At 43.2% G+C, this 25,560-nt stretch overlaps 1 protein-coding gene across 1 annotated transcript in view; it reads right to left on the minus strand.

Annotated features, from left to right (window-relative positions):
* The window catches only part of MCOLN2 (mucolipin TRP cation channel 2), a 45,722-nt gene extending 20,823 nt beyond the window's left edge, over window positions 1-24,899 (minus strand). The window contains exons 1-8 of the mRNA XM_065873785.1: window positions 24,744-24,899; window positions 17,755-17,928; window positions 15,839-15,992; window positions 8,446-8,530; window positions 8,245-8,341; window positions 6,402-6,501; window positions 1,361-1,473; window positions 23-172 (exon numbers count right to left, since the gene is read on the minus strand). Of these exons, the coding sequence (XP_065729857.1) occupies window positions 23-172; window positions 1,361-1,473; window positions 6,402-6,501; window positions 8,245-8,341; window positions 8,446-8,530; window positions 15,839-15,992; window positions 17,755-17,928; window positions 24,744-24,896 (1,026 nt within the window). The 5' untranslated portion in view covers window positions 24,897-24,899. The remainder of the gene's footprint in view (window positions 1-22; window positions 173-1,360; window positions 1,474-6,401; window positions 6,502-8,244; window positions 8,342-8,445; window positions 8,531-15,838; window positions 15,993-17,754; window positions 17,929-24,743) is intronic.
* Between the last annotated feature and the right edge of the window lie 661 nt (window positions 24,900-25,560).

Raw genomic sequence — 25,560 nt, forward strand, 5'->3', positions numbered from 1 at the left:
TTTACAATGGGTTGCCGCTTACCTTGGCTTTAATTTCCATTTTTAATATGGATCCAATTATTGACATTAGGTCGCTGATAATCACCAGGATATACCATCTGTTGATGAACTCCCATTGGTCGGCATTACACACACATCGCTTGTACTTCTCCAGGAAGAAATTTAAGAATCTCTGCGGCAAACATTTTAAAAAGCATTTCTTACAAACCACACTGCCCTCTGGAAGGAGAAAAGCGCAAAACAGTGCTCTCGCCTGTCCAAAGACACGGCATTGCCTTTTCCAACATGATGGATCCTCACTTGGAGGGTGGAGATTACAGCCTACACCTTCCTCTACCATCCACCCCAGCTAGAGGTGAGCATTCCAGTTAACTAAGTGACTCAAACACTCAATGCTGTGCTCTCACTCCAACAGACTCTTGTTGAAATAGCTAACACAGAGCACATTCCAAACACTTTACATATTTTCAACGCATTCAACCAGGTGACAACCCTACAAACTAGGCACCATGGACACTTCTTTCCAGAGGAGGCAACTGAGACATGGGGCGGCCAAGCCAGGACTTGAGTGTAGGCAGTCCGGCCCCTGAGCGTGTGCTCCCAATGGGCCACCCCTGCATCAGCAGAACCCAGACCCTGGCTTTGGATTCAGAATGTCAAGTGGCTGGTGGGGTGCGGGAGGGTGGCTAAGAGAAGTGGATATTTACAAAACAAATCGTCACAGGCCAAGCCCTGGAAAAATAGGGCTTTCCTCTACATATGGTGTTCTGATGACTTCCTATGTCCACTGATCCCAGTCTGTATTTACGTACATGCCACACACCAGAATAAGATTTGTGGTGAGCTAGAGTATATATTCACAAGAGCCCTAAAGGGTAAAAAGGTAAAATGAAACTCAGGGAAGAATTTTTAAACTAGTTTAAATAATAGAATAAAGTCTTTTATGCTTCATTATAACCCATTTACCATGCCTCCCTGTTAGAATGAACTCTGATTTGAAGACAAAAGATGAAACCCACACATGTTATTACTCTGTTCTTAAGATCACTCCTGAATTTAAAAGGGTCTCATTTATTCTAGAAGCATTCAAAAGCTTGACCATTCACCACTGTGTATCTGCGCTTATTAGCTCAGGTTTAAGCAGTATAATTGTCTGATACCACCTGACATGCCGGGAGTTTTGACTCACTCTCTACACCCCAGGTTGATAATGCCTCGTAGCGGGACAGTCACTCAAAGGAATCCAGTTCAGTCAAGGGCCCCAGAAAGGGCAGGATGACCCAATGTCAAGGCCCCACTGTTTGGACAAACTGCAGGGGGAGGTCAGGAAGGGAGGGAGGAAATACTGACACACACTTACCTTTCGTAACCTTAGACCCAGAACAATGGATCTTGTGCACAGAATAAGAGATGCCAAGCAAATCACAATGACAAATGCATCAAACACCAGGACATACTGAGTATTTTTCTGAACTGAGAAATGAAAACAGAATTCAAATGTCAAACACACCTTACTTGGGAATAATTTACAAACAAGATGGCAGCTGGAAAATAAGATTAAACGATAAACGCTTCAGCATCAGAAACAAATCACACTGCACTCATTCAGAGGTTCACAAACAAGGTAATCATTCCCTGATGTCGAGTTATACATTTAAAAACATATAAATTCTTAAGAGATGTACTAAAGTGTATTCATAAATATTTACTATAGAGTGGAATTCGGTAGAAGGTGGTCCATTTGGGCTCCATTCAAAAGAGGCAAAACTACTGACATACTCTGAGTTCTTTCACATAAAAACAAACATCAAGTTCTCCATTAATGGGGGAACACACGTTTTAAAGTCCCACCACTCAGAATCCCCATTTCTGCTACTCAACCTTACTCTGTACTTTCTCAGCAAAGAGTGCCAATTCAATACGCTTTTTCTGCATGTGGGAAAAATCACTTCTCAGAATGAAAGTAAGGAGAGCAGTAATCAGATTTTTGCCTTGGAACACAGTAACACAGGGAAGGTACTGGAAGAAGATGAAACTGTAACCTTCGCTTCCCTCAGACTTCACGGTATTGTCCCAAATCCCAACCACGGCTCTCCCTGCCCGGCCCCTGCTCACCCCCTGTGGCCTCATCAGCTGCCGCCTGCTGCTTTCTCCTGGCCCCCACCTTCCCCACCCTGAGGCCACTCTCTTCCTCCTTCCCTGCTCCTACCAGGCGCTGGAGCTCTCTCCCTCCCTCTCTCCTCTCTCTCTTTCTTGCCTCAGGGACTTTGCACATGCTGATCCCTCTGCCTGGAACAGCACCCCTCCCCATCACACATGGGGATTATTCAGCCTTGGGTTTCAGACTGAGTATCTTCCTCCCAAGAACAGGACAATTCTCTAAATTCCCATCCCCATCAGCCCTCCCCCCAATACCCTATCGTAGCCCTGTCCATAAGTATACACACCTACATCTCCATTTACTCCCCTCTGCTTGATGGTCACTGAACTTATAGTTGTGTTTTCAAAGACAGCACAGCAAGGAGCACAGAGACGGTGTGAAATGAAAAAGGACGCGGTCTCTGGAGCCTGAGACCTGGGTCTGAATCTCCAGCCTGCACTCAGAAGCTGTGGAGCCTTGGGGAAGTTGCCTCAGTTTCCTCATCCAAAAAATGGGTAGAATGAAAAGAATACCTATATTATAGGGCTGTCGTGAGGGTTAAATAAGTTCACACATGAAAGCACTTGGAGCAGCCCCATGCACACAAGAACAGCAAACTCAGTGGTTATCATATCATTCAATGTCCATCTCCTCCCGGACATGATTGGCTCTGGGAGGCAGGGACCGGGTGTGTTTTATTCAGCATGACAGTGCCTGTGCTTATGTGTGTCCCCATAATGCTTCAGTACAATTACAGGTAAGTGCAGAGATCCCAGCAGAGCACAGGAAGACCACTGAATAATCTAAGTCAGAACTCGTGAAGGTCTGAGAGAAGTTAGAGGCAGAGAAGGCACACAAAGATGAGGCACAAAGTGGCGAAAGATGAAAAAGAGAGACTTGACCTGGTCTTTAATGGAACTTAGGGAGTAAGGAAGGACTGACCAAGAATGACTCCTTTCTGTCTTGGGTCAACTGAGCTCAGTCTGGACATTCATGACAAGAGCAGACAACTTGGTGGCAGCTGAAACCATGGGTGTGGACACAGCCACTCAGAGAGATGACAGAGCAGAATGCACACTAGGAAGGATGGGAAGGCGGGGGTGGCAATGTTTGGGAATTAGGAGAGGAGATGCACTCAGGAACCAGATGGCGAAAGGCCAGGGGAGAAGGAAGCAGCGCTGGGGACAGGCAACCTTCAGGAGAGTCTAAAGTCAGGGTGTTCCACAGCGACACCTCCACAGAGAAGGCATTTAAGAGAAAGATGGGAGTGTGTCCACAGATTTAGAAATAACAGCGGCGTGAGTGACCATGGCATGGGTGTCTGAGGGCAGCTCATCCTAACCCTAAGTGGGTTAGGAGCATGGCCAGCAAGTAAATGTAATTCACTGAGCGAGTTATTTAGCCTTGCTAAGCTTCAGATGCCTCGGGTACCAAATGGGAGCATAGCTGTACCAGCTTTACGCGCTGTCAGGAAATCAGGTCAAACAATCCCTGTTGAGCGCTTGTCAGTGCCTCGTAGGGAGCACTTACCTCCACCTTTGGCCATTTTATCCTTCACAAGTTTAAGTTATCTGGAGATACCATCTAATGGGTAGGTAAGAAAACAACCTGACCAAAACCCAAGACCATTTTTGGGGGGAGGAGCCATGGAATGAGGCAGAGGGAAGAGGGGCAGTTCTTGGGAAGATGGGACCGCAATCTTAAAAAAATGCAAGAACAGCCTCGAGTACCTTCCTTTCTGACTTATGACTAGAACAAAATTTCTAAGATTACTTGAATTGGGCCTTGTTTACAGATGGGAAAACTGAGGCCCAGAACTAGGAAGATAAACCGTCCCTCCTAACAGAGAAATCAGTATTGTATTGTTTCAATTTGATTTATTGAGAAGACTAGTTTGACGTGGCTACAAAAAGTATCTTATAAACATCATAATTGCTTTCTTCTTCTACTGAAATTATGTTATTCTCACAGGAACAGTTCCTAAACCTGGGTTTGTATAACACTAGTCCAGAGAGATGCCTCTGGAAATGTGGTTAAGAAAATCCTACCCCACCCAGTCCTTCCAGGGTCCTGAGAAGTCCCAAACACACCACCACTGCCGCCTGTGTGACCCTAACCAGGGCTTCCCACACTTACTAAACCCCATTTCCCTGGGACATACGTTTACATCACCCATCAGTGGGCAGTCCTGTCCATCAGTACCTACCTCCTCCAGCTCCCATGCCCAAATGGCTACATTTATAAAATCAAGTTAATGTGAAGATTAGTGGCACACTGGGCATGGGTATTAGAAGTCAGAAAAGGCAACTTCAAGTTTGTATGTAAAAATGCGCACTCCCTTATATTTCAGCTTGAGATAACATAGGTAATGACAAGAAGGAGAGAGAAGCTTCAAGGTAAGCACATGGATGTGAATGAACCTCAGAATGTTTTGCAAATAGCACAAGGATCCCACCAGCTGTCACCCTTGCCTTTGTTCTACTCCCCCCAGAGCCAGGGCAATCAATCCACCAGACAGCTTCCTATACAAGAAAAAAGAAATCCATTTCCTAAGCTGGTTTCCAAACTTCAGCTTTTTAAGACTTGTCACATCATCTTAAATTTGTGCTCTCCTAGTGATGGCGCAGCCCTGGGAGAAGCATATATAAATGTCAGTGCTTCTAGCTGTGAGATTGTGTTTCTCCTCACTGGCCACAGGAGGGAGCCAGAGCGCCTCTCTTCTGAGCAAAGGCGAGGACAGCTCCCCAATATTATAAGGACGCCCGTGGAGAGGAAGGAAACCTTGTCCTGGCAAACGTGTTTGACTGACTAACTTATTTGGTCAAATGACTATACCAAACCACATTTCCTATTTGACAAGGGTTAGCTTTTATCACATAAAATGGCTGCAGCCTACACTAGGACTTGGAAAGACACGTGTCTGACTTGCGCGTTTCTGCTGGGGAGAGTGTGTCTGCTGCGGAAGAATACCCACTTTTAAAGAGAAACTAAAACTGTGTACTCTGATGAGAGGCTGGAGTCAGCTAATGGGACTAAAGAGACAAAACTTCAGGGGGCTTCCCTGGTGGTGCAGTGGTTGAGAGTCCGCCTGCCGATGCAGGGGACACAGATTCGTGCCCCGGTCACAGAAAATCCCACATGCCGCGGAGCAGCTGGGCCCGTGAGCCATGGCCGCTGAGCCTGCATGTCCGGAGCCTGTGCTCCGCAGTGGGAGAGGCCACAACAGTGAGAGGCCCGCGTACCAAAAAAAAAAAAAGAATAGAAAACTTCAAAATCATCGGGACATATTAGGCAACCAAAAAGCAACAGGCCACAAATTGAGTCTAATTTAAAACTAATATAAAATAGTTAGGAACCCCAGGTATTTTACATTTTATTTTGTTCTGATAATCTGGTCAAAGGCAGATTCAGTTAAACAAAACTTGTAAATGAAAGAATACTGATCATCCATCATTAACATCATCCCAACCCCCGCAGTGAGAATGGGGTCTGAGTAGCCCATTTTAGTCTGTGGATCAGGAGGTATTTCCTGAGTAATGACTGAGTAAATGACCCAGGTTTGTCCAGGCTGCTCTCTGGGCTCTGAAGGCCTTGATCCCACTCCACTGTCACAGGCTCAGATCAAATCATACCTTCTCCAAGAAGCATTGTTGGACTCTATGTCTCACTCTGTCCCCATCAAAACAAACCTTTCGCTTTCTTGATCCTCATATCTTCTGTGCCTCCACCACTTACTCCTAGTCAGGACACGCTAGAGATTTTATAAGCATGCCAGTGCCCCTCACGAAGGCGTTTTCTTTCTTTCCCAGAGCGCCTACAAATACTGTGTGCCAACTGCTGTTCTCAGTGCTCTGCTTTACATACTCATTTAATACTCAACATGCTGGAAGGTAAGTACTATTATTACCTTCATTTTGCGGAGAAGGACCCTGAGACACAGAGAGGTTAAGCAACGTGTCCAAGATCACAAGCACAGGAAACAGAACCGAAACTTGAACCCAAGTAGTCTGGCTCCAGAAACTGCTCTTAACCGCTGGGCCACACGACCTCTCCTACAAGGTCTGTAATCAACATTTGCTGTATTGAACAAAAATGCAAAGCTTCGGGGTATGCTTAACAGAAGCGAATGCTCAAAATGTGGTTTTTTGGAGCCCTTTATTCTTATCATCATCCAAATAAAACATTTATATACCCCAAATCCCAAAATGAAGTGATAAAAATCTTCCATAATCCACCATGGGCAAGCATATAACATACTTACTAGATCCGGAGATGTTCAAGTCTTTACATTCCTCGATGTTAGCGTCACTGTCAAAGTAGATTTTGATTTTGCCACTGTGAGCTTTATTGTCAAAGATAATCTGGAGACACAAATTGATGAAGAGGTTACGGCCCAGCAGAAAGTATGACTGGTTAGATCAATTCTGCTTAAAATATCAATGGCATCCAGATAGCGTGCTGATCCAAAGAGAGCTAGACTGATGAAAATGTCCTCATCACATGATTCCTTCACAACTTCCTATTATTAATGAAAAAATGTGGTCCAAAGGGGGAATACATGAAATTCTACTAAAAGCACATTCGGATTCAGAGAAATTCTAAAGCAAAACAGCCAACCAGTCCAAAGAACAAAAATGAGAATTCACCACTAATTTTTGACAAGAGAACACACAGACCTCATTTATTACACTGAATGGAATTTACAAGCATTTGCCTTAATTTAGTCCTTTGGGTATGAAACTCTAGATTTTCACTAGGCTAGAAATTATTTTTCTATTTGCTTCAAACGCTATATATATGTTTTCAGAAGTGCTACATGTGCTTTCAGAAGTGGCAAAGATTGCTCCAGGGTTATTGGTTGAATTTAAGATTTCCAAATGCCCTCAATCTTCCACATTATGTTTCAAGCATTTAAAGTTTATAAGTGAAATATGCAGCGTATTTTAGGGGCTTTCCTGGGGGAAAATGAGGCCTTGAATGCCAGGGCTAGTGAAGTCTGGTCCTAGCTCATAGGTATAGAAATGAGGTCTGTATAGCTTAATTCTCGAATCTCTGGTTTGGTCATAACGATATTCTTAGATTACACTGAGAATGTGTAATGTGCACGTGGCTTGTGCTCAAAGATGTTCAGGCACCTGTGGGTTTAATCATAGATCACATACACGTTCAGCTCTCCAAGCTTTGCCTTGCCTTGAATTTCATAATGCGTTTTGTAATGTGTGGGTCACCCCAGGGAGATTAATCATTCTACTCTCTGGGGGAGACATTCTTCCTTACTACATGTCACAATTTATAATTAATTTTTTTGTTGACTTGTTTTTCTATCTCTTCCACTAGGCTGTAAGCTTCCTGAGGGCCATGGTACCTCTAGAGCATGGCAACTTGCCTGCTGCCTCATAGGGACTCATTGAGCATTCAGCGATTGTTGTTGAATGAAGCACGCTTCTGAATTGCTAAAACAACAGCTACATATAACGTCCAGCTGAGCATTCAGTTCTGCCCATCAAGAAACATGAAAGAAGGAAGAGAGGGAGAGAAGGGAGTGAGGGAGGGAGGGAGGGAGGGAGGGAGGGAGGGAGGGAGGGAGGGAGGAAGGAAGGAAGGAAGGAAGGAAGGAAGGAAAGAAGGAAGGAAGGAAGGAAGGAAGGAAGTCCATGGCACATGCCTGCCCCTCCCAAAATAAAAGCTGCAACAATTGATCCTTTGCAGATTAGCCTTCAGACCAAGGGGGCACTTTCTTCCTTGAGGTTTGAAAACATTTGCTACAACATTTGCAAAGACCTTCCTTCGAAGGTGGGAAAAACATTATAGGCACTTAAAACACAGGTCATAAGCTATTTTTAAAAATGTATTCGGAGAGTAGGAAGTCAAAGTCCACTTTGAAAAGTCTTCTCAACCCCAAAATCTAGTTTTAAAAAGTTGGAATGCGCTTGTATCATTTTTAGAAGTCACGGCCTCTGGACTAACGATGCTATAAAGTGGCATTAAAACTGTTTTAAACACAACTGCATCAAACACATCTATAGGCGGAGGTGCTTTGCACCCTGCACCTACAAAAGGAGTAGAGAAAAATGATAAAATGGCTTAGTAAAATAGACACTTGCCGTATTCTGAAAGATGTAACAGTCTGGTAGCTCTCGGGAATGAATCGTCTGCAGGTCAATGCCTTTGAGATGAAAGGAGATTTCAACTTGCAAGAGGCTGAATGGAAAATATTACAAGGTATAAATTGCCACAGTCTTCCTCCCCTACTCTCCTTTCCCCATCTGCGTCTCCTGGGCAATGAGACTCGAAAGCATATTTACCGATAAAATGCCAGTCTGAAGAATGATGAGTTCTTCCAGTCCTGAGGGTTCTTGGAGAGGGTCTGGAGGTCTAGGTGAATGCAGTCTAGGGCCATAAAAAAACCACAGTGACTGTCAGGCAAGAATCAGATGCTAAAACCAGTGGGCCGAAGTGTGATGAGAGCAGAAGACTCAACAAGTTCCAAAGCATCTCTCCACAGAATACTTATTAATCACAACAGGGAGACCAGTAACTTTACAGTGGGGAACCTAGCAGATCCCACCCTAGCCACGTGGTCAAAGTTAACATCACCAGGATTGAGATAAAGAGACATCATGTGCCTCCTGAAATAACGGACCATTTGTGTGGTATTTCTGCCCCAAATGCGTAACCTCAATCTAGGCACAAAGAAACGGGAAAACTAGGGGCTTCCCTGGTGGCGCAGTGGTTAAGAATCTGCCTGCCAATGTAGGCGACACGGGTTCGACCCCCGGTCTGGGAAGATCCCACATGCCATGGAGCAACTAAGCCCGTGCGCCACAACTACTGAAGCCCGCATGCCTAGAGCCCGTGCTCCGCAGAAAAGAGAAGCCCGTGCACCGCAACGAAGAGTAGCCCCCGCTCGCCGCCAACTAGAGAAAGCCTACGTGCAGCAACGAAGACCCAGCACAGCCAAATATAAATAAATTAATTTAAAAAAAAAAACAACAGGGCTTCCCTGGTGGCGCGGTGGTTGGGAGTCCGCCTGCCGATGCAGGGGACGCGGGTTCGTGCCCTGATCTGAGAAAATCCCACATGCCGCGGAGCGGCTGGGCCCGTGGGCCATGGCCGCTGAGCCTGCGCGTCGAAGCCGGTGCTCCGCAACGGGAGGGGCCTCAACAGTGAGAGGCCCGCGTACAGCAAAGAACAGGAAAACTCAAGGGAGGGACATTCTACTCTTTAAAAATGTCAAGGTCATTAAAAAAAAAAAAAAAAGCCAAGAACTCAATTTTTCTCCAGATTATAGGAGACTAAAGATACATGACAACTAAATGCAATATGTGATTTTGGACCAGGGGGGTTAGGCATGGCTTTTGCTGTAGATAATGTTAGGGCAGTTGATGAAATATGAGTAGGGTCTGTAGATTATAGTATCACATCCACGTTAACTCATGCTTTTGAGCACTGTTCGGTGGTTACGAGGAGCACATTCTTGTTTGGGGAGACGCACACAAGTATTTAGAGGTAGGGGCCTTGTGTCTGCACCTTAGTCTCATAGATTTCAGGAGAAATTTTTTTTATGTAGGAAGAATGATAAGGCAAATGTGGTAAAATGTTACCATTTGGAAAAGTTAGATGAAAGGTATACAAGGACATCTTTGTGCCATTTGGCAACTTCTCTGTTTAGTCCGATACTTTTCCAAAAAAAAAAAATAATAAGAGAAAGAAAGGAACTTAGATTGTATTCAAATAAAAATAAATTATGAGCTGTAAACTATAAAAGAATGATTCCAAGAGCCACACATAAAAATTAGTCTCATTATTGTGTAGCCTAACACCTTAACAGGAAACCGAGGAGGTCTGGAGACAATGAACACCTTTCATGGTCAACGCCCTTCAAGGTCACTCAGCCCTGATGCCAGAACTGGTGTGAACCAGCCTGGCTGACTCTCACCTGGGCTGCTGCTGCCCCCTTTGTGCTGCCTCAAGAATGGAAAAGTCAGGGCCTCCTGCAGTGCCCGACACTCAGTAGGTGCTTGAGAACCCGGGTAGGCCCTATGGCTTGTTCTCTGAGAATCTTCTCTCACAATTTGACTCTTTATTTGCTTATCTGTCTCCTCAACTAGAAGATAAGGTCCTTGAGAGCAAGGGCAAAACTGCTGTGGCCTTTGAACACCCATTGCCTAGTATATAGGACACTCAAAATATGGAGGACACACTTACATTTTATGACAATCAGGCATCCTGGGCCAAAAACAAGGACACGGCGCTGAACGGACAGCTCAACAGCCACAATATTTAAGAGAGGCAGGTGTCAGAGGGGGTGCCTCCCTGTGTTTGGCAAATGGACCATGAGTATCAAGAAACAATTCAATGTTGGTTTTCCTGACTAGGCTTTGATTGATACAGTGAGGGCAGTTGATCAAAAGAAGCTTTTTTTATAGGAAACTAAAGATAGGATGATACAGATAGCAAAAACATACAGGGACTTACTCTCTGCCAGGCACTGTGCTCGGGGCTTTCTAGGTTCTCTCATTTAATGCATCATCCTGTTTAACCCCCCGAAGCAACCTTGTGAGAGATACACTACTGTTGCCATTTTACAGATGGACAAACCAAGGCACAGAGAGGCCAAGAAACTTCCTCAAGGTCACACAGCTAGCTGGTGGCCAACCAGAATTTTTTTTTTTTTTTTTTTTTGCGGTACGCGGGCCTCTCACTGTTGTGGCCTCCCCCGTTGCAGAGCACAGGCTCCAGACGCGCAGGCTCAGCGGCCATGGCTCACGGGCCTAGCCGCTCCGCGGCATGTGGGATCTTCCCATACCGGGGCACGAACCCGTGTCCCCTGCATCAGCAAGCGGACTCTCAACCACTGTGCCACCAGGAAGAAGCCCCTAAGCAATCAGAATTTAAATCCACATGTGCTCAGTTCCAGAGCCTGAGCTCTTCACCAGTACACTGATGAGGCTGACCTCTGAGCACCTATTTCGGAAACTCAAAAGGCCCAGGCTCCCTACCTGACTCATTCACTTATTCAGTAAATATTTACTGAAAGCTTTCAGGGGCCAGGCATTGTGCCAGGCACTGAAGGTAGAGCGATGAACGAGACAGACGAGGTCTGTATGGAGCTCACACTGTAGTGGGGGAGATAAACCAAGAGTGAAAAAATATACACAGGACAATTTCACGGTCTGCACAGTACTGCCAAGACACAGTGAAGTGATGGAGGTTAAGTGGGTGGGGAGGCCCTACCTGAGGAGAACTGTTGGGAAGGGCTCTGAGGCACTGGGGCTGTTTAAACCGACACCTGAGGGAGGAAGGAGACCCAGCTGAGCACAGATCCAGGGGGAGCACTCCGGGCAGGACAAAAGTGAGCATTAAGTCCCAGGCAAGAAAGAGCCTGACTTGTTCAACAAACAGCAAGGAGGCAGGACCAGGGAAGCAGAGGCTTGGAGAGGCAGGAGGGTGGCCGGTCCTACAGGGACTTGTGGGTTTTATTCTAAAAAGATGGGAAGCCACTCGTGGTTTTTAGGCCAGGGAATGAGATGTCCCAATTTAGCCAATTTTTTAAAAAATATCATTCTGGTTGCTGAGGGGCAGGGCAGCGGGTGGAGACCAGTCCAAGCAAGAGTGGCAGCGGCTTGGACTACAGAGGTGGCAATGGAAATGGAGAAACCAACACATTCAAGTTTGGGGATTGAGCAACTGGGAATATGATGGCATGATGTGAAAATGTTGGTTTCGTTTTCCGAGATGGGCAAGAGTAGAAAGAAACAGGTTGAGCCAGGGGTAGGGGGTGGAGGAGGCTTGAGTTGTTCTGTTTTGGACACAGCGGGTTTGAAATCCCTATTAGAGTCACAGCAGGGTTGTCAAGTGACTTGTCAAAGCAGCTGGCTGAATGGAGGAGGAGTCTGGAACTCAGGGAGGAACTGAGCTCAGAGATGCGAATTTGGGTGCAGAGAGAGGGAGGCGACTTCGCAGAGCTGAAAGGGGTGGGCCCTGGTGCTGTGGGAGGCCTTTGGCCGCGGCCTCGCCTCTGCAGCACCGGGCTGACGGGAAGCCTGCTGGAGGTGCTGTGTGTGGAGGTTTGCAGATGTGTGGCAGTGTGAGCGTGTTCTGCTCTGGCCCGTTTCTCCAGGAGGTATCAGCAGCTGGGGCACCGGGGCTCGGCCACAGAGGACCCTGGTGACGGCTGGCAGGATCCAGGTGAGAAAGAAGGGAGACGCAAGTGCCCGAACCGCTTCTGTAAGGGAGTGATACTGATGGACAGAGGTGTCCAAGCTGGTACAGGGGGCACTGAAGGCTGATGGTGATGGACAGTATAAAATGTGTGAAGCTGGTAAAAGAGAGAGAGGTCTGTACGAAGTCAAAGACCGCAGCTGCAGAGTACTGAGCCCGCGCTTCCCAAGCTTCATGTGCGTATATGTCATTCAGGGATCTCGTTAAGATGCAAATTTGGATTCTGCAGGTCTAGGGGGGGCCTGGAGATTCTGCATGTTTCACAAGCTCCTGGGTGATGCCCATGTTACCGGGTTTAGAGTAGCAAAGACCCATGGTCACTAAATCGCTGCATGACCTTGGCCTAGTCACCAAGCTTGACTGAACATCAGTTTCCTCAAATGTAAAGTGAAGGCCAAACTGAGGCTATTTAAGGCCCTTCTACCTTCAACATTCTTATTCTAAAGTAAAGGAAAAGGAAAAAATAATATTTAAATTAAACGTATCTGGGCAAATGACTGTATTCTGAAAGAAGGAGGAATATGTTAAAAATCTGTGTGCCAGGGCTTCCCTGGTGGTGCAGTGGTTGAGAGTCCGCCTGCCGATGCAGGGGACACGGGTTCGTGCCCCGGTCCGGGAAGATCCCACATGCCGTGGAGCGGCTGCGCCCGTGAGCCATGGCCGCTGAGCCTGCGCGTCCGGAGCTTGTTGCTCCGCAACGAGAGAGGCCACAACAGTGAGAGGCCCACGTACCGCAAAAAAAAAAAAAAAAATCTGTGTGCCAGATACTGTCCTAGGTCTTCTTCTCCTGTATTTCATTCATTCTAAGACATGAATTCACTTCGCTGTACAGTATAAACTAACACAATATGGTAAAGCAACTATACGCCAATAAAAATTTTTTTAAAAATGAAAAAAGACATTAAGTTTTTGCACTTTCAAATGTTTATAAAACAGGTGCGTTTTTTAAAAATTGATGACGGATTCAGAGAAATATGACAGCACATGTTAGTTAATGTTACACTATCTGTAAAATTTGCCTTATAAAAGTCTATTTGATTATTCAGATTCTGTAATTGTAATAGGAGAACTACACCTTAGCTACATACACATTCAGAACTCTCTGGAGTCTGCCATACCTCATGCTACAGTCATTGCTAATGAGGCCACCAAGCACTTGGTGGCAGCAAAACCTAAGAACTGAGATTTTTTTTTTAAAGAATGGCAAAAGCCCTGAGTAAAAACATCAAACTTCAAACAGAACAAACTGATATTGGAGTAGCAGCCTCATCACTCAAATGAATCTCATTTACAAGGCAGAACACTCCAGCAAATGAAATAACAACCCTCTCAGAGACAAAGGGAGGGTGGGTTCAATATGTTCTTAAAAGGACAGGTAAAATGATGAAATGGTCATAATGTTTCATGCTAAGCATACGTGGAAAGGAGAAGATAAGAAATTCAAAATCTGCATTATAAAAAGTGAAACACTGTATTAGAATGATATCCATCTAAATGTTGTAAAAAAAAAAAAATTTTTTTAACAAGATTCATTACAGTACCCCCAGTGAAGCTGGACTGTAAAGCTCTAGGTCTAGAGGCAGGGACAGAGGGATATGCCCTCAGCATGAATTAGGGGGAACCCTTAGCTTGAACTGTACAATCAGTCGTGCAACTAAACATAACCCACCAGGAAAGCAGCACACAGGCAGATCTCTGCCCTGAGCACACTGAAGGATGCTTCTCTTAATCATAAAGATACTGCAAAATTCATAAACAGGTAATCTAGAACAGCTTCTGCTGATTAAAACTATAGTGCCACACCAATGAAGTCAAACTCAATCCCTATTTATACCGTCTGCAGGCTTTCTCCAATGTGTCCAAGACAAGAAAGTCTAAAATCCAGTTTCAAGCATTTTTAAGATTATTTTTTACACCTTTTGAATAGATACATCAAAAAGTTCTCTTTGATAAGTTATATTTAATTTAATAAGTCAAAAAATATAATTAGCTTGCTTCAACAGTCTCTCTTAATATAAAGTCAAATTAATAGTCAACTTCTCTCCATTTGGTTAAAAATATTCCATACGATGGAAAGGAAATGACCAAGGACACCACTGTCCAATGGTCAGGGAATAAATCCTGCTTTCTGCTCTGTCTCGCCTAGCCACTGATACTGACTTTGGCCACATTTCTTTAATCAATTTTCCAAGAAAAATCAGTTGAGGGAAACAACATATGAATCACTGGAAAATAGTCGTATGATTCATCCAATTAAGGCTCACATTTTTAAGAGGACAAGTGGCCATGGCTCATTTGGAGCAGAGGGTCACTGCACAAGCTTTCAGCTCCACCTCTCAGTACTCCCAGTTACAGGAACTGCCCACGGCGGGGAGCACAGCTGACAGCGCAGGAGAAACATGCAGGGTGAAACTGGATCAGCCCCTGCAGACTGACTACCACACAGATCTCAGGATAGCAGAGCCTGCAGGGCAATAAGATAAGGGACATTTCAAGGCTGCTGGCCACAGAACCAAGCTACTGATGGGTCTCTGGAAGCAACCTGGGGACCCTGACAAGTGCTGGCTCATGGGCTGTTTCTTTTAGAGTCAAGAGGGTAGGACACATTGACTCATGAAAAGATTCTAAACAGGTAGCCTGTGGGAAATGAATTAGAACCTTTGTTTTACGGGGATGTTCTTCTATTGTATTACCAAGGCACCTTAAAATCGGGTTATAGGAAATATGGTCAAATGAACTCTGGAGCTCTCTTTTTAATAAAACCACTCCAAATTTACACTGCTACTAGGACCCGGATTTCTGACCTGTTAGCTACTTGAGGAGCCATGACTGGTTAATCTCTGCAACCCCAGTTCATAAAACAGGGAGTGCTTTAGGCGTGATAACTGTACACCAAAGATTTGTTGAATGAAAGACAAAACCTCCCGAGCCTCAGGTCAGATACTTTGCATTTATATATGGTATGCTTTTAAATTCTTAACAGAATGTCGCAAAACAATTCTACTTGATTAGATGTTAACTTTTTGCCAATCTCCAAACAGAGAAAATGAGTTATTAATCACAATTCACCTCTGAAGAGCATTAATATATTTAACAAATGATAAAAGCAAGAGTACCCAGCATTTTCACTCACATTATTTCATTTAACAAATACAGTCTCATTTTTTTTCAAAAAGCCTAATCACCCCCTCACGGAGGGAAAAAATTAAACAAACAGGAAACACCTGTGCATTTACCCCCCAAAACCAAAAATCTTGAGTTGCACCAAAGAGATGCACAAATGTTCCTGGTCCTGTCACAGCAGACCCATAGTTTCCTGAGCCAAAGCTCTTTGCAGGCAAACGTTAAAGCCTCAGATAGGTCAGCCGTCACAAAAGCAAAGTTATTTCATTTGGGCTGCCGGCGCACGACGGTGTTTTTTGCTCTTACCACAGAAGATGATAAAGAAATATAATGAAATTATCACTGTATTACCTATTTCAATGTCGCTGTCAATATTTAGCGTCTCATTAGAAGGAAACATGGTCCCTTTCTTGTAATGCTGCTTACAGACTTTTAATCCAATTCTGTTGTCTTCATTTTCTCCATAACCAAGGGTCCCCAGAGATAAATTTCTTAGCTGATGAAACTATTAAAAATAGTTAAATAAAGACATTTATGAGCTTAACAAGTTTCATGAGAAGTTACAGCACATGGAATATACTTTTAGCTATTTTTTATTGTTTGTCTCATATACCTCAGTAGAACTCCCCAATGTAAAACACCACAAGGTAATTTTCTTGGGTTGAACAGAAACACACAGCATCACAGAACTCGAAACTAAAGTGCAGCCAGAGGCTCCCACCCACTCAGAGCCAAAGTCAAGGTCCTGCCTATCTCTCTGAACTCCCAGCCCACTACTGGCCACTGGTTCCACACCCCCACCTCCAAAGCCACACTGACCTCCAGGCAGTTCTGGAGCTCTCTAGGCACACTCCTGCCTGAGGTCTTTGCTGTTCCCTCTGCCTAGAAGCCCAGGTATCTATCTGCAAGGTTCACGTCTTCAGACCTTGGCTCAAATATCACCACCTCCATGAGGCCTTTCCTTACCACCCAAAGAAAACTGCAAACATCCATCTCCAGTGCACAGGCACCAGCAGGCAGTCCAGTCTCCTCCCCTGCTTCATTCCAGTTATCATTTTCAACATACCTCTGAGGACCCAAGCCATCCACACCCACCGCTTACATTAACACAGCTTTACCATCTGCCTATCTGTACTACCAGGGCTTTACTGGTCCCTATCTTCATTAATATGAATTTATTATTCCAGGAAACTTTTGCCCAGGAACATAAAAATTGCAAATAAGTGTATTGTTTACTTCAGGAACATCCCAAAACCTCATTTAAATAGATGATCATTTTGAAGATGTAGTCTAATAACTCCCAAGACTCTCTGAACATCCCCCACCAAAACCCTCATCTTGTTATGCCCACCAATCCTAAACTATTATAGGATGATCTTTACTCAGTTCTTATCCAGCTCCCCTCACATTTGAAAGACATGCCTTAAACCAGACTTCAAAATCTATAGCCAGACTTTGCACTCTACAACCTATGGAGAATGGTCAAGGGACCATCTCTGCTACCACTGTTAGCAGTGAGCTCAGTCTTGCTTCCCAACATGCGTTTGTTTGTTTGTTTGTTTGTTTGTTTTGGTGGTGTTTTCAAGGAGTCAGCATCCTGTACTATATTTTTTACTTCTTTTCATTTGTCTGGCTCTCCCCTCTAGAATTAAGCTCTATAAGGACAGGAGTTTTGTCTGTTTTATTCATGCTATATGCTATATCCCCAATGTCTAGAACAGTACCTGGTACATACTCGGTACCCAAATATTTACTGAATGAGTAAATGAATGAATGAATGAATAAGAAAGAATAAGAATTTCTCTCCTTTAAATATTTTCTTCAGGCCTACCAATCTGGTTTCTCAATACTACCTAGACACAAATATTATCATATCCTACTCCATATTCTTAAAGTTCAGCTAGGCTTATTAATACTAAGACATCAAAATTGAGATGCTAGAATCTTAGATTTGGTCTCTCATTCATCAAACCTTCTGAGATTATAAGCCTACTTTTAGCTATTTGGCTATTTGATCTGCGGTAATCTCCCAACAGTAGCGGGTGGGAAGGGATAAATACAAACATAAATCTTAAAGAAAAACTTAAAATAGGCAAAATCTATTGTGTGGAAATGTAGCTACGGAAAAAGCAATAAACTTTTGGCAGACTATGCAAAACTTAAATCAGAATATGTTAACATATGTATAATTTTTTTCTTTGCTAAGACAGCAAGGTCAAGGATCAACATATTCTCAAAGTATAGGTAAGTCACAACAAAATACTTGCCTGACTAATAGCAAAAAAGATGCTCTCATAGGTGTCCTCTTGAGTATATACACTGCAGCTGTATTCATCTTCATCTACACCGGAATATCCTCTCAAAAACAAGTGCTTAAAAGCAACAGTGTTTTCTTCTTTGAAAGCCACCACCAGCTGGTTACTTAAACCAAAACGAACAAGCTAGGAAAGAAAATCAAACAGAAGTATATGAATTTTACCATTTACCAGGGGAGGCAAATGCCTTCTTATTATCATGAATCCTCACCTATAAACATCAGCCAGAAAAATCTCACTGCTTTGGTTTTCACTAATCATATCAATGTCAAAAAGGAAGCCTTTCCCCCCCAGGAATTACCTCACCAAGCTAAATCAGCAATTCAAAACAGCATAAAATTAGAAGAAATGAGCACTCCTAAGCATAAAATTAGAAGAAATGAGCACTCCTAGAGACTAACAACCTTACTGGCCTTTAATGATGGAGAAGGAGAAGAGGAAGGAGGAATCCAAGTCAGTTATGTCTGAATCCATTTTCCTTTTTCTATAGTTCTGTTATTTTTTCTTTTCAAAAAATTTTTTTTGAAATATAGTTGATTTACAAAGTTGCGATAGCTTCAGACGTATGGCAAAGTGATTCAATTTATATATATATATATATATATATATATATATATATATATACACACTCTTTTTTATATTCTCTTCCATTACGGGTTATTACAAGATATTGAGCACAGTTCCCTGTGCTATACAGTAGGTCCTGGTTGGTTATCTAATTTGAATCTATTTTTCTTACACTTGCATTTCAAATTTATTGTTTTCAAAACTGATGGACATTTGAGCCTTGAACAATGCGGGGGTTAATCCAAGTATAATTTATAGTCCGACCTGCGAATTCGAGGATTCAACCGACCGTGGATCGTGGATCATGTAGCATTGTAGTATTTACTACGGAAATACATCCTCGTATAAGTGAACCTGTGTGGTTCCAACCTGCTATGTTCAAGGGTCAACTGTGCTTAGTAAACCACTAATTCACCTGCTTGACTACTATTGGACAGTTAAATCTAAATGATTTCACATTTAGAGATTGTAAGTATTTTAAAAACTCATAACAATGTTTTGCACGTGGCTTTTGAAGAACATTTTTGAAAAGTGGCCTGTATAGTACTTCCTCCAGCTAAGAGGTAATTGTCGTCAAAGGAATTCAATTCCTCTAGCTCTGCAAGAACTCGTATGAGATTTACACCTAAGAGTTCCTGTCTCCAAGATCTACAGCATCAAAGCACCACAAAGGATAACAGGGGTCACTCCACCTCCATGATGTCCACCCAAACACTGTCACCACGCACCCACCTTCTTGTGATAAAACTCCTACTTATTCCTCCTTATACAGGGTTAGATGCCAAGGGCTCTCTTCACCAGGAGTGAATGTATTCTTTCTGCCCTTTTCTTCTTGGAATCCAACAAGTAGGGAAAATTAGCAGGCACTAAATGTCTACCCCCCAAACCCAGGAAATTCCATACACAAACAACCTCTCTCTCCACTCACACTCAAACTCACACTCTGTCACATACTCTTTCACACTCACTCTCACACACCCTGTCTCACACGTACACCCTCACATGTGCTCTGCTGCTGTCGTTCTCTCTCCTTCTCACATCAACACAAATACAGACACACACATGCCATGGCAGAAGTCAGACCCTTATAAACCCTGTCCCACACACCCTTCCCCATCTACCCACTTTATCTCCTCATCTGCTTTATTAGACAATGAGAGTCCAGAAAACGTAACCCAAACCTTCACCACGCTAAGTCACCAAAACAATTTGGGACTCTGCTATCATGTGTGAAACCAGCAAGTTCAACAAGATGACCTTGACATTTGTGCTACCTGCTGTCACTCCATGGTTCAACTACCAGACCTTTCAGATTAAACAAATGTTAATTTGCACCTGCGAACTTACATGATTTTTTTAGTGATTTGTATTTTTTTTTAATTTATTTCATTTATTTTTATTTTTGGCTGGGCTGGGTCTTCGTTGCTGCATGCGGGCTTTCTCTAGTTGCGGCGAGCGGGGGATACTCTTTGTTGTGGCGTGCAGCCTTCTCATTGCAATGGCTTCTCTTGTTGAGGAGCACGGGCTCTAGAGCGCAGGCTCAGTAGTTGTGGCACACGGGCTTAGTTGCTCTGCAGCATGTGGGATCTTCCCGGACCAGGGATCAAACCCTTGTCCCCTGCATTGGCAGGCAGATTCTTAACCACTGCGTCACCAGGGAAGTCCCTGTATTTTTTTATCTTTTAAATTTTGCCCGACTTTTTAAAAAGGCTAAATAATTAAAAATAGTTACCAGTTTTCAGCAGTTATCACACTCCAGGCACTGTACTAACTGCTTTACACGCACTATCTCCCTTACTAACACAACAATCTTATGAAAATGTTAATACTGTTAACCCCACTTTACATATGTGGAAACTGAGATTTCGTCTCATTACACTGCCCAAGACACCTAACTAGAATGAAAGCCAGGCCTAAATCCAAAGTCATTTTCATTATGTTACAGGAGTTCCATCCGCTGAAGAATCTGACTTTAGGACTCCTGTTAAAGAATTTAGGTGCCAGCTTTCCAGACCTGCAACTATTGTTTGAGAACGTACATAGATGACACTCTTTAGCATCTGAGCCTCACCAGATCACATTCCTCAAATACCGAGTCAAAGGACTGAGCCATTGCTTAACCCAGCTATTCTAAGGAAAATATCAGATAAGAAGCCCCACAACATCCAACCTGTGCTGAAAGCTAAGCAACCAAAGGCTAAAGATTCTTTCAAGCATGTGATGTCTATCAATGGTGCCTGTAGGAACTGCCAGAAAAGGAAAGGTCACGTTGCTTTTCAAAAGCTAAAAAAGTAAACCAGGGAAACAATACACACATGATTGTTCGGGGGTTTTATTAAATACTGACATACAAATGAAAAAAAAAAAACTGGTACACACACATGAATCAAGTTCTTCAGTCGAAGTTTACTGAGTGTTTATTCTGTGCCAAGCAGGGATACAAAGTAGACAAGGTTGACACTGCATAGCGCTGAATAACAGCTCTTATGTCCTGAGTGCCAGGCACTGTGCCTAAAATTTATAACTTGTATTTCTCACTTAATTTGCCAATACCCTCTGAGGGAGATATTACACCAGACTCCACAAGGACAGGGATTTTTCTTTTCTTTTTTCCACTACTATGGGCTCAGGAACTGGAATAGTGGCCATCACAATGTCAGAGTCAAATACCGAATCTGTCCATCCCATTTTATACACCTGCAACCTGAAGTCAGATACTTTATCCAGGTTGAAACAGAAAAGAAAAGTGTGAGAGCAGGGATCCAAACCAGGTTTGTTTGACTCACCTGTTCTCTTGACCACATGGCCTACAACCTCTCAAACTGAAATGCTGCCAACTTAACTCTAGAAGTGGGGAACATTAGAGCCACTCTTCCCACGCTCCTAGCTAAGCTAAAGAAACCCAAAAAGTGAATGGGGAGTGAATAACTCGACCAAGACAGCAGCATTCAATTTGCTGCTATTTTAAGCTACCCCCTTATGTAGACTCAAAGCTCATTACCTCAATTTGGGGAATGAGAGAACATGGAGGTATAATCTCTGCTTGGAACCACCTCCATCTGGCATCAAGAACAGGAAATGTTCTCCATCCTGTTGTTCACAGAACAAGCAAAGATCCACATGTATGGCCCCGAATCAGGTCAGAGGTAGGATTTTCCAAGCAACTCTCAGTAGAGGAGAGAAACCCTGGATGGGGAGATCATGAGGTCCCCTTCCTGCGATGGCAGAACGAAACACCCCCTACAGAGCAAGAGTGAAGAGATGATGGAGGATTGGTCAAATAATTTCATTTTTTAAAAGGGGCCGACAGGGGCTTCCCTGGTGGCACAGTGGTTGAGACTCCGCCTGCCGATGCAGGGGAGGGAGGGAAACGGTTCCCTGGTAGACACAAGAGGAGGATTCTAGCTTAAGGAATAGCGTCCAAAAGAAAAACAAAGGGGTGACAGAAAAGTGCATTCTAGCCCCACTAACTAGATATTAAGATTTGCTGAGGTTATAAGACAGAAAAATAATTACACATTAAGTGCAGCCTGGCAAAGATTGTGAATTTAAGACCTGATTATGAAATCAATGGAGGAGAAAATATTCTGTACCAGGTAAAAGCAAGATACCACTCTAATAATATACAAAGAATATGGGAGAGAAAGAGCAGATCTAGCAAAAGAATGTAGACACCTCTCTCAAGATTATAAATCACTGCAGAATGCAGGGTAGGAATGTCTAAAAAAAAACAGTTTCCTTCCCATCAACCGTGATAAAACAGAACCCATCCCATTAGACTTGAGGATGGAGTGCTAAAAGCGACAGAAAAAAAGGAGGAGGGAAAAGTGGGATTTGAAGGAAAGAAAGATATTTGAGAAATCTGTTCCAATTACATATCACCCAAGTAGCAAAACTTATTAGAAGGACCCTACAGGGGAACACAAGTTTAATCCATCAAAATTTTGTTAGGGGAGGCCGGGTACAGTTACACAAAAAAGTAAATGATCGATTCCCAGAAATATTCTATTAAAAGTGAAATCAGTGATGTGGCCAGCAAGAGGTACTAGTGAACCCAGAAAAAACTACACGTTGAGTGATCAGGCAAGGCTTGCAGGGGAGGTGGACTTCAAATAGCACCTGCATGATGAGGGAGAAAAAGAATCCCTCTGGACTTGGAGAAAAAACAGGGCAGGGATGAGAATCACTGGGTGGGTCCATCTGTCTGGGATGTGGGGAGGAAACAGGAGATGAAAAGCTGCTGGAAAGGCAAGTTGAAGGAGACTGTGGAAATCTGTGAATTTCAGGCCACAGAGTCAAAATTTTGTTCTGTGGAAAATAGGGCTCTACAGAAATTTCTGAGCAGGAGAGACACAATAAAAGCATTCTAAGAAAAAATTAATCTGACGTGTATTGAATGGACTGGTGCATATGGAGATAAAAAAGGTAGGCCTAAGATGAATTCCAGAAGCAGCCTAGTTAACTTATGTGTATTCCTCGAGTGCAAACTCTGAAGATCAACATCTAGAAAGAAACAGTATTTGAATAAGAGTGCAGACTCTGGAGCCAGACTGCCAGAGCTCAGATCCCGGCTCTGCCACTTCCTGGCTGAATGGCCATAGGCAAATTACTCAGCTCTTTTTGGTTCAGTTTCCTCATCCATACAGAGCGGGTAAAAACTGAACCTACCTCATGGATTCCAGTGAGGATGGAATAAGCTAACACACATGAAGCACTTACCGTGCCTGGCACATGGAACGGCTAGGCTACATGTGAGCTGTCAGCAGTGGTAACACATTCACAGCTTATACTCCCAAGACAATGCAGAGCATATGAGGTGCTTCAGACACATTTTTAATTAACCAACAATGTAAGAGTTTGTGCTAGAGAGGAGATAGTGAATATGGCAAAACATAGAGACACAGTTTTGAAGGAAGACTCCATGGGATTTAGTAGTTAGCAGGACAAAAAAGGTAAGTCAAAGAGGGTGATGGTATTTTATGCCTAGGTAAGTTACAATTTTAATAACATTAATAGATCAAAAACTTGAAATGACAGCTGGTTTGGCAAAAGAAGTAATAGGGGAAAAATTAAAATTCACCAAATAGCAAAAGGGGACATTATTTCTCCTTCTTCCAAAAATACTAGCAATGCACCTACTTTATAGGTAGGTTGCGAAAATTAAAACTTCAAAACCAAGAATTAAAATGAAAAAAATTTTCAAAGAAAATAGGCTTCCCTGGTGGTGCAGTGGTTGAGAGTCCGCCTGCCGAGGCAGCCGGTCCGGGAAGATCCCACATGCCGCGGAGTGGCTGGGCCCGTGAGCCATGGCCGCTGAGCCTGCGCGTCCGGAGCCTGTGCTCCGCAGCGCGAGAGGCCACAACAGTGAGAGGCCCGCGTACCGCAAAAAAAAAAAAAAAAGAAAATAGCTAAGCATATACATTTAACACTGGCCCTGCCTCTCATCTTTGTCTCTTTGGAAGTAACTTGTTTACCCTAAAACGTGACGAGCTGGTACAGCACGTCATGCAGTGACAAGACCTCTTTATGAACACAGGATAAAGATGCAACTTCAGTTATGGTAGGAGCCGCCTCTCTCATTTCTAAAACTATATGGAAGTGATTTTTGGAAAGGTATTTACTTTTGTGTTCCAGAAATCACATCTTTACAAACAGTTGTTACACTGATGACAGAATAATTATTTTCCCATGGAGCCTAATATCCCAAATTAGTACTGTTTTTAAAAGGACGCGTGTTTCAAATGTAGTTACCTACAGAGAAGCCTCCCTAAAACTGGTTCAGTAGCACAGGCCCAAAAACTAGATGACAACTGATAATAAAGTAAACAGTATGAATTTAAGCAAAAGGTCCCAGTGTAGTCTTTAGACACTCCTTATAGTGCCTGGGAAAGGGGACGGGGCGTAGGTAAGGTGGGGGCGTGTTTACTTAAGCACTTAGCTACTGATGAAAAGAAAACTTAGCATTCCATAAATCCAAAATCAAAACAGTCCAAAATGCAGATTTCCAAAGTGTATTTATATAAGATGTATTTGAATAAAGATAAAAGATTTCAAGAACACAGATCACTTTGGACTGGGCAGCCTTCACAAGCCCTGTGCCTCATTCAGATATAGAAACCCCACACCCCCTTCAGATCTAGTATTATCTATATTTACAGAATCTGTGAGAGATGACCTCAGAGTCCCTCATTAAAACAAAGTCGGCATCTAAACTGAACTTCGACCTACCACCTGCCCTCCAGAATCAATATAGTTTTACAGGTTTATGAAAATGGGTGTGGCCTTTTCAGGACAAAAGTCAAGTGGCAGAACATGGGAAAACAGTCTCATCCTGGGGTAAGAAAAAGAACAAATGAACAGATAATATAATTTACCTGTGTGGTGACCATGACTATCTTCAAAATCTGCAAACCCATTTTCCACGGAATCTGTTGTCTGGCTCGGAATTTTTCACAAGGGTTCATGAAGTAAAACTTCAGGTCTTCTCTCAGACATTCTTCTGTCACCTCAGAATCAAGATGAGCCATTGCATCTCTGCCAAAGAAGATTAATTTTTAAATACACAAAAGAGCCTGTCCATCAGAAAGCTCCTGATTAATACTTTCCATTCACATGCTTTACCCATTCTTACAAGCAAAACTCTCTCCAGCCAGCGAAGCCCTTTTCACTTTAGAAATCTGAAAATGATTCAGGACCTTCTATCACCTGCCTTTACGTATAGCTACCCATCTTGTTCCAAGTGGCCATTATCAAAATTATAAAAATAGGATTTTGTTTGCAAGACTTGTCAATTCCTACATCCTAACAGATAGCATTCACTTGTCACTGGAGTATTAACAAAAACTAGGTGGGATACTTTGGTGATATGCTAGGTGTGAAATCACAGAAATTTAGTACAGACTAATGGTTAAATTGTTATGGAAATAGAGAATCTCTGTTCTATAACTCTCTGTTCTATAATCCTTGAAAGAAGGATTATGTCTCTTTTTTTTTTGCATGATATATCAGTGATTATAAGATCCCAAATTATAAATATCTTTAAAGTTAAAATAGCATCTCTTAGAGAAATGCAAATCAAAACTACAATGAGATATCATCTCACACCAGTCAGAATGGCCATCATCAAAAAATCTAGAAACAATAAATGCTGGAGAGGGTGTGGAGAAAAGGGGACACTCTTGCACTGCTGGT

This window comes from Phocoena phocoena, chromosome 1 (genome assembly GCF_963924675.1).
Source record: "Phocoena phocoena chromosome 1, mPhoPho1.1, whole genome shotgun sequence".
In the NCBI taxonomy this organism is placed as follows: Eukaryota; Metazoa; Chordata; class Mammalia; order Artiodactyla; family Phocoenidae; genus Phocoena; species Phocoena phocoena.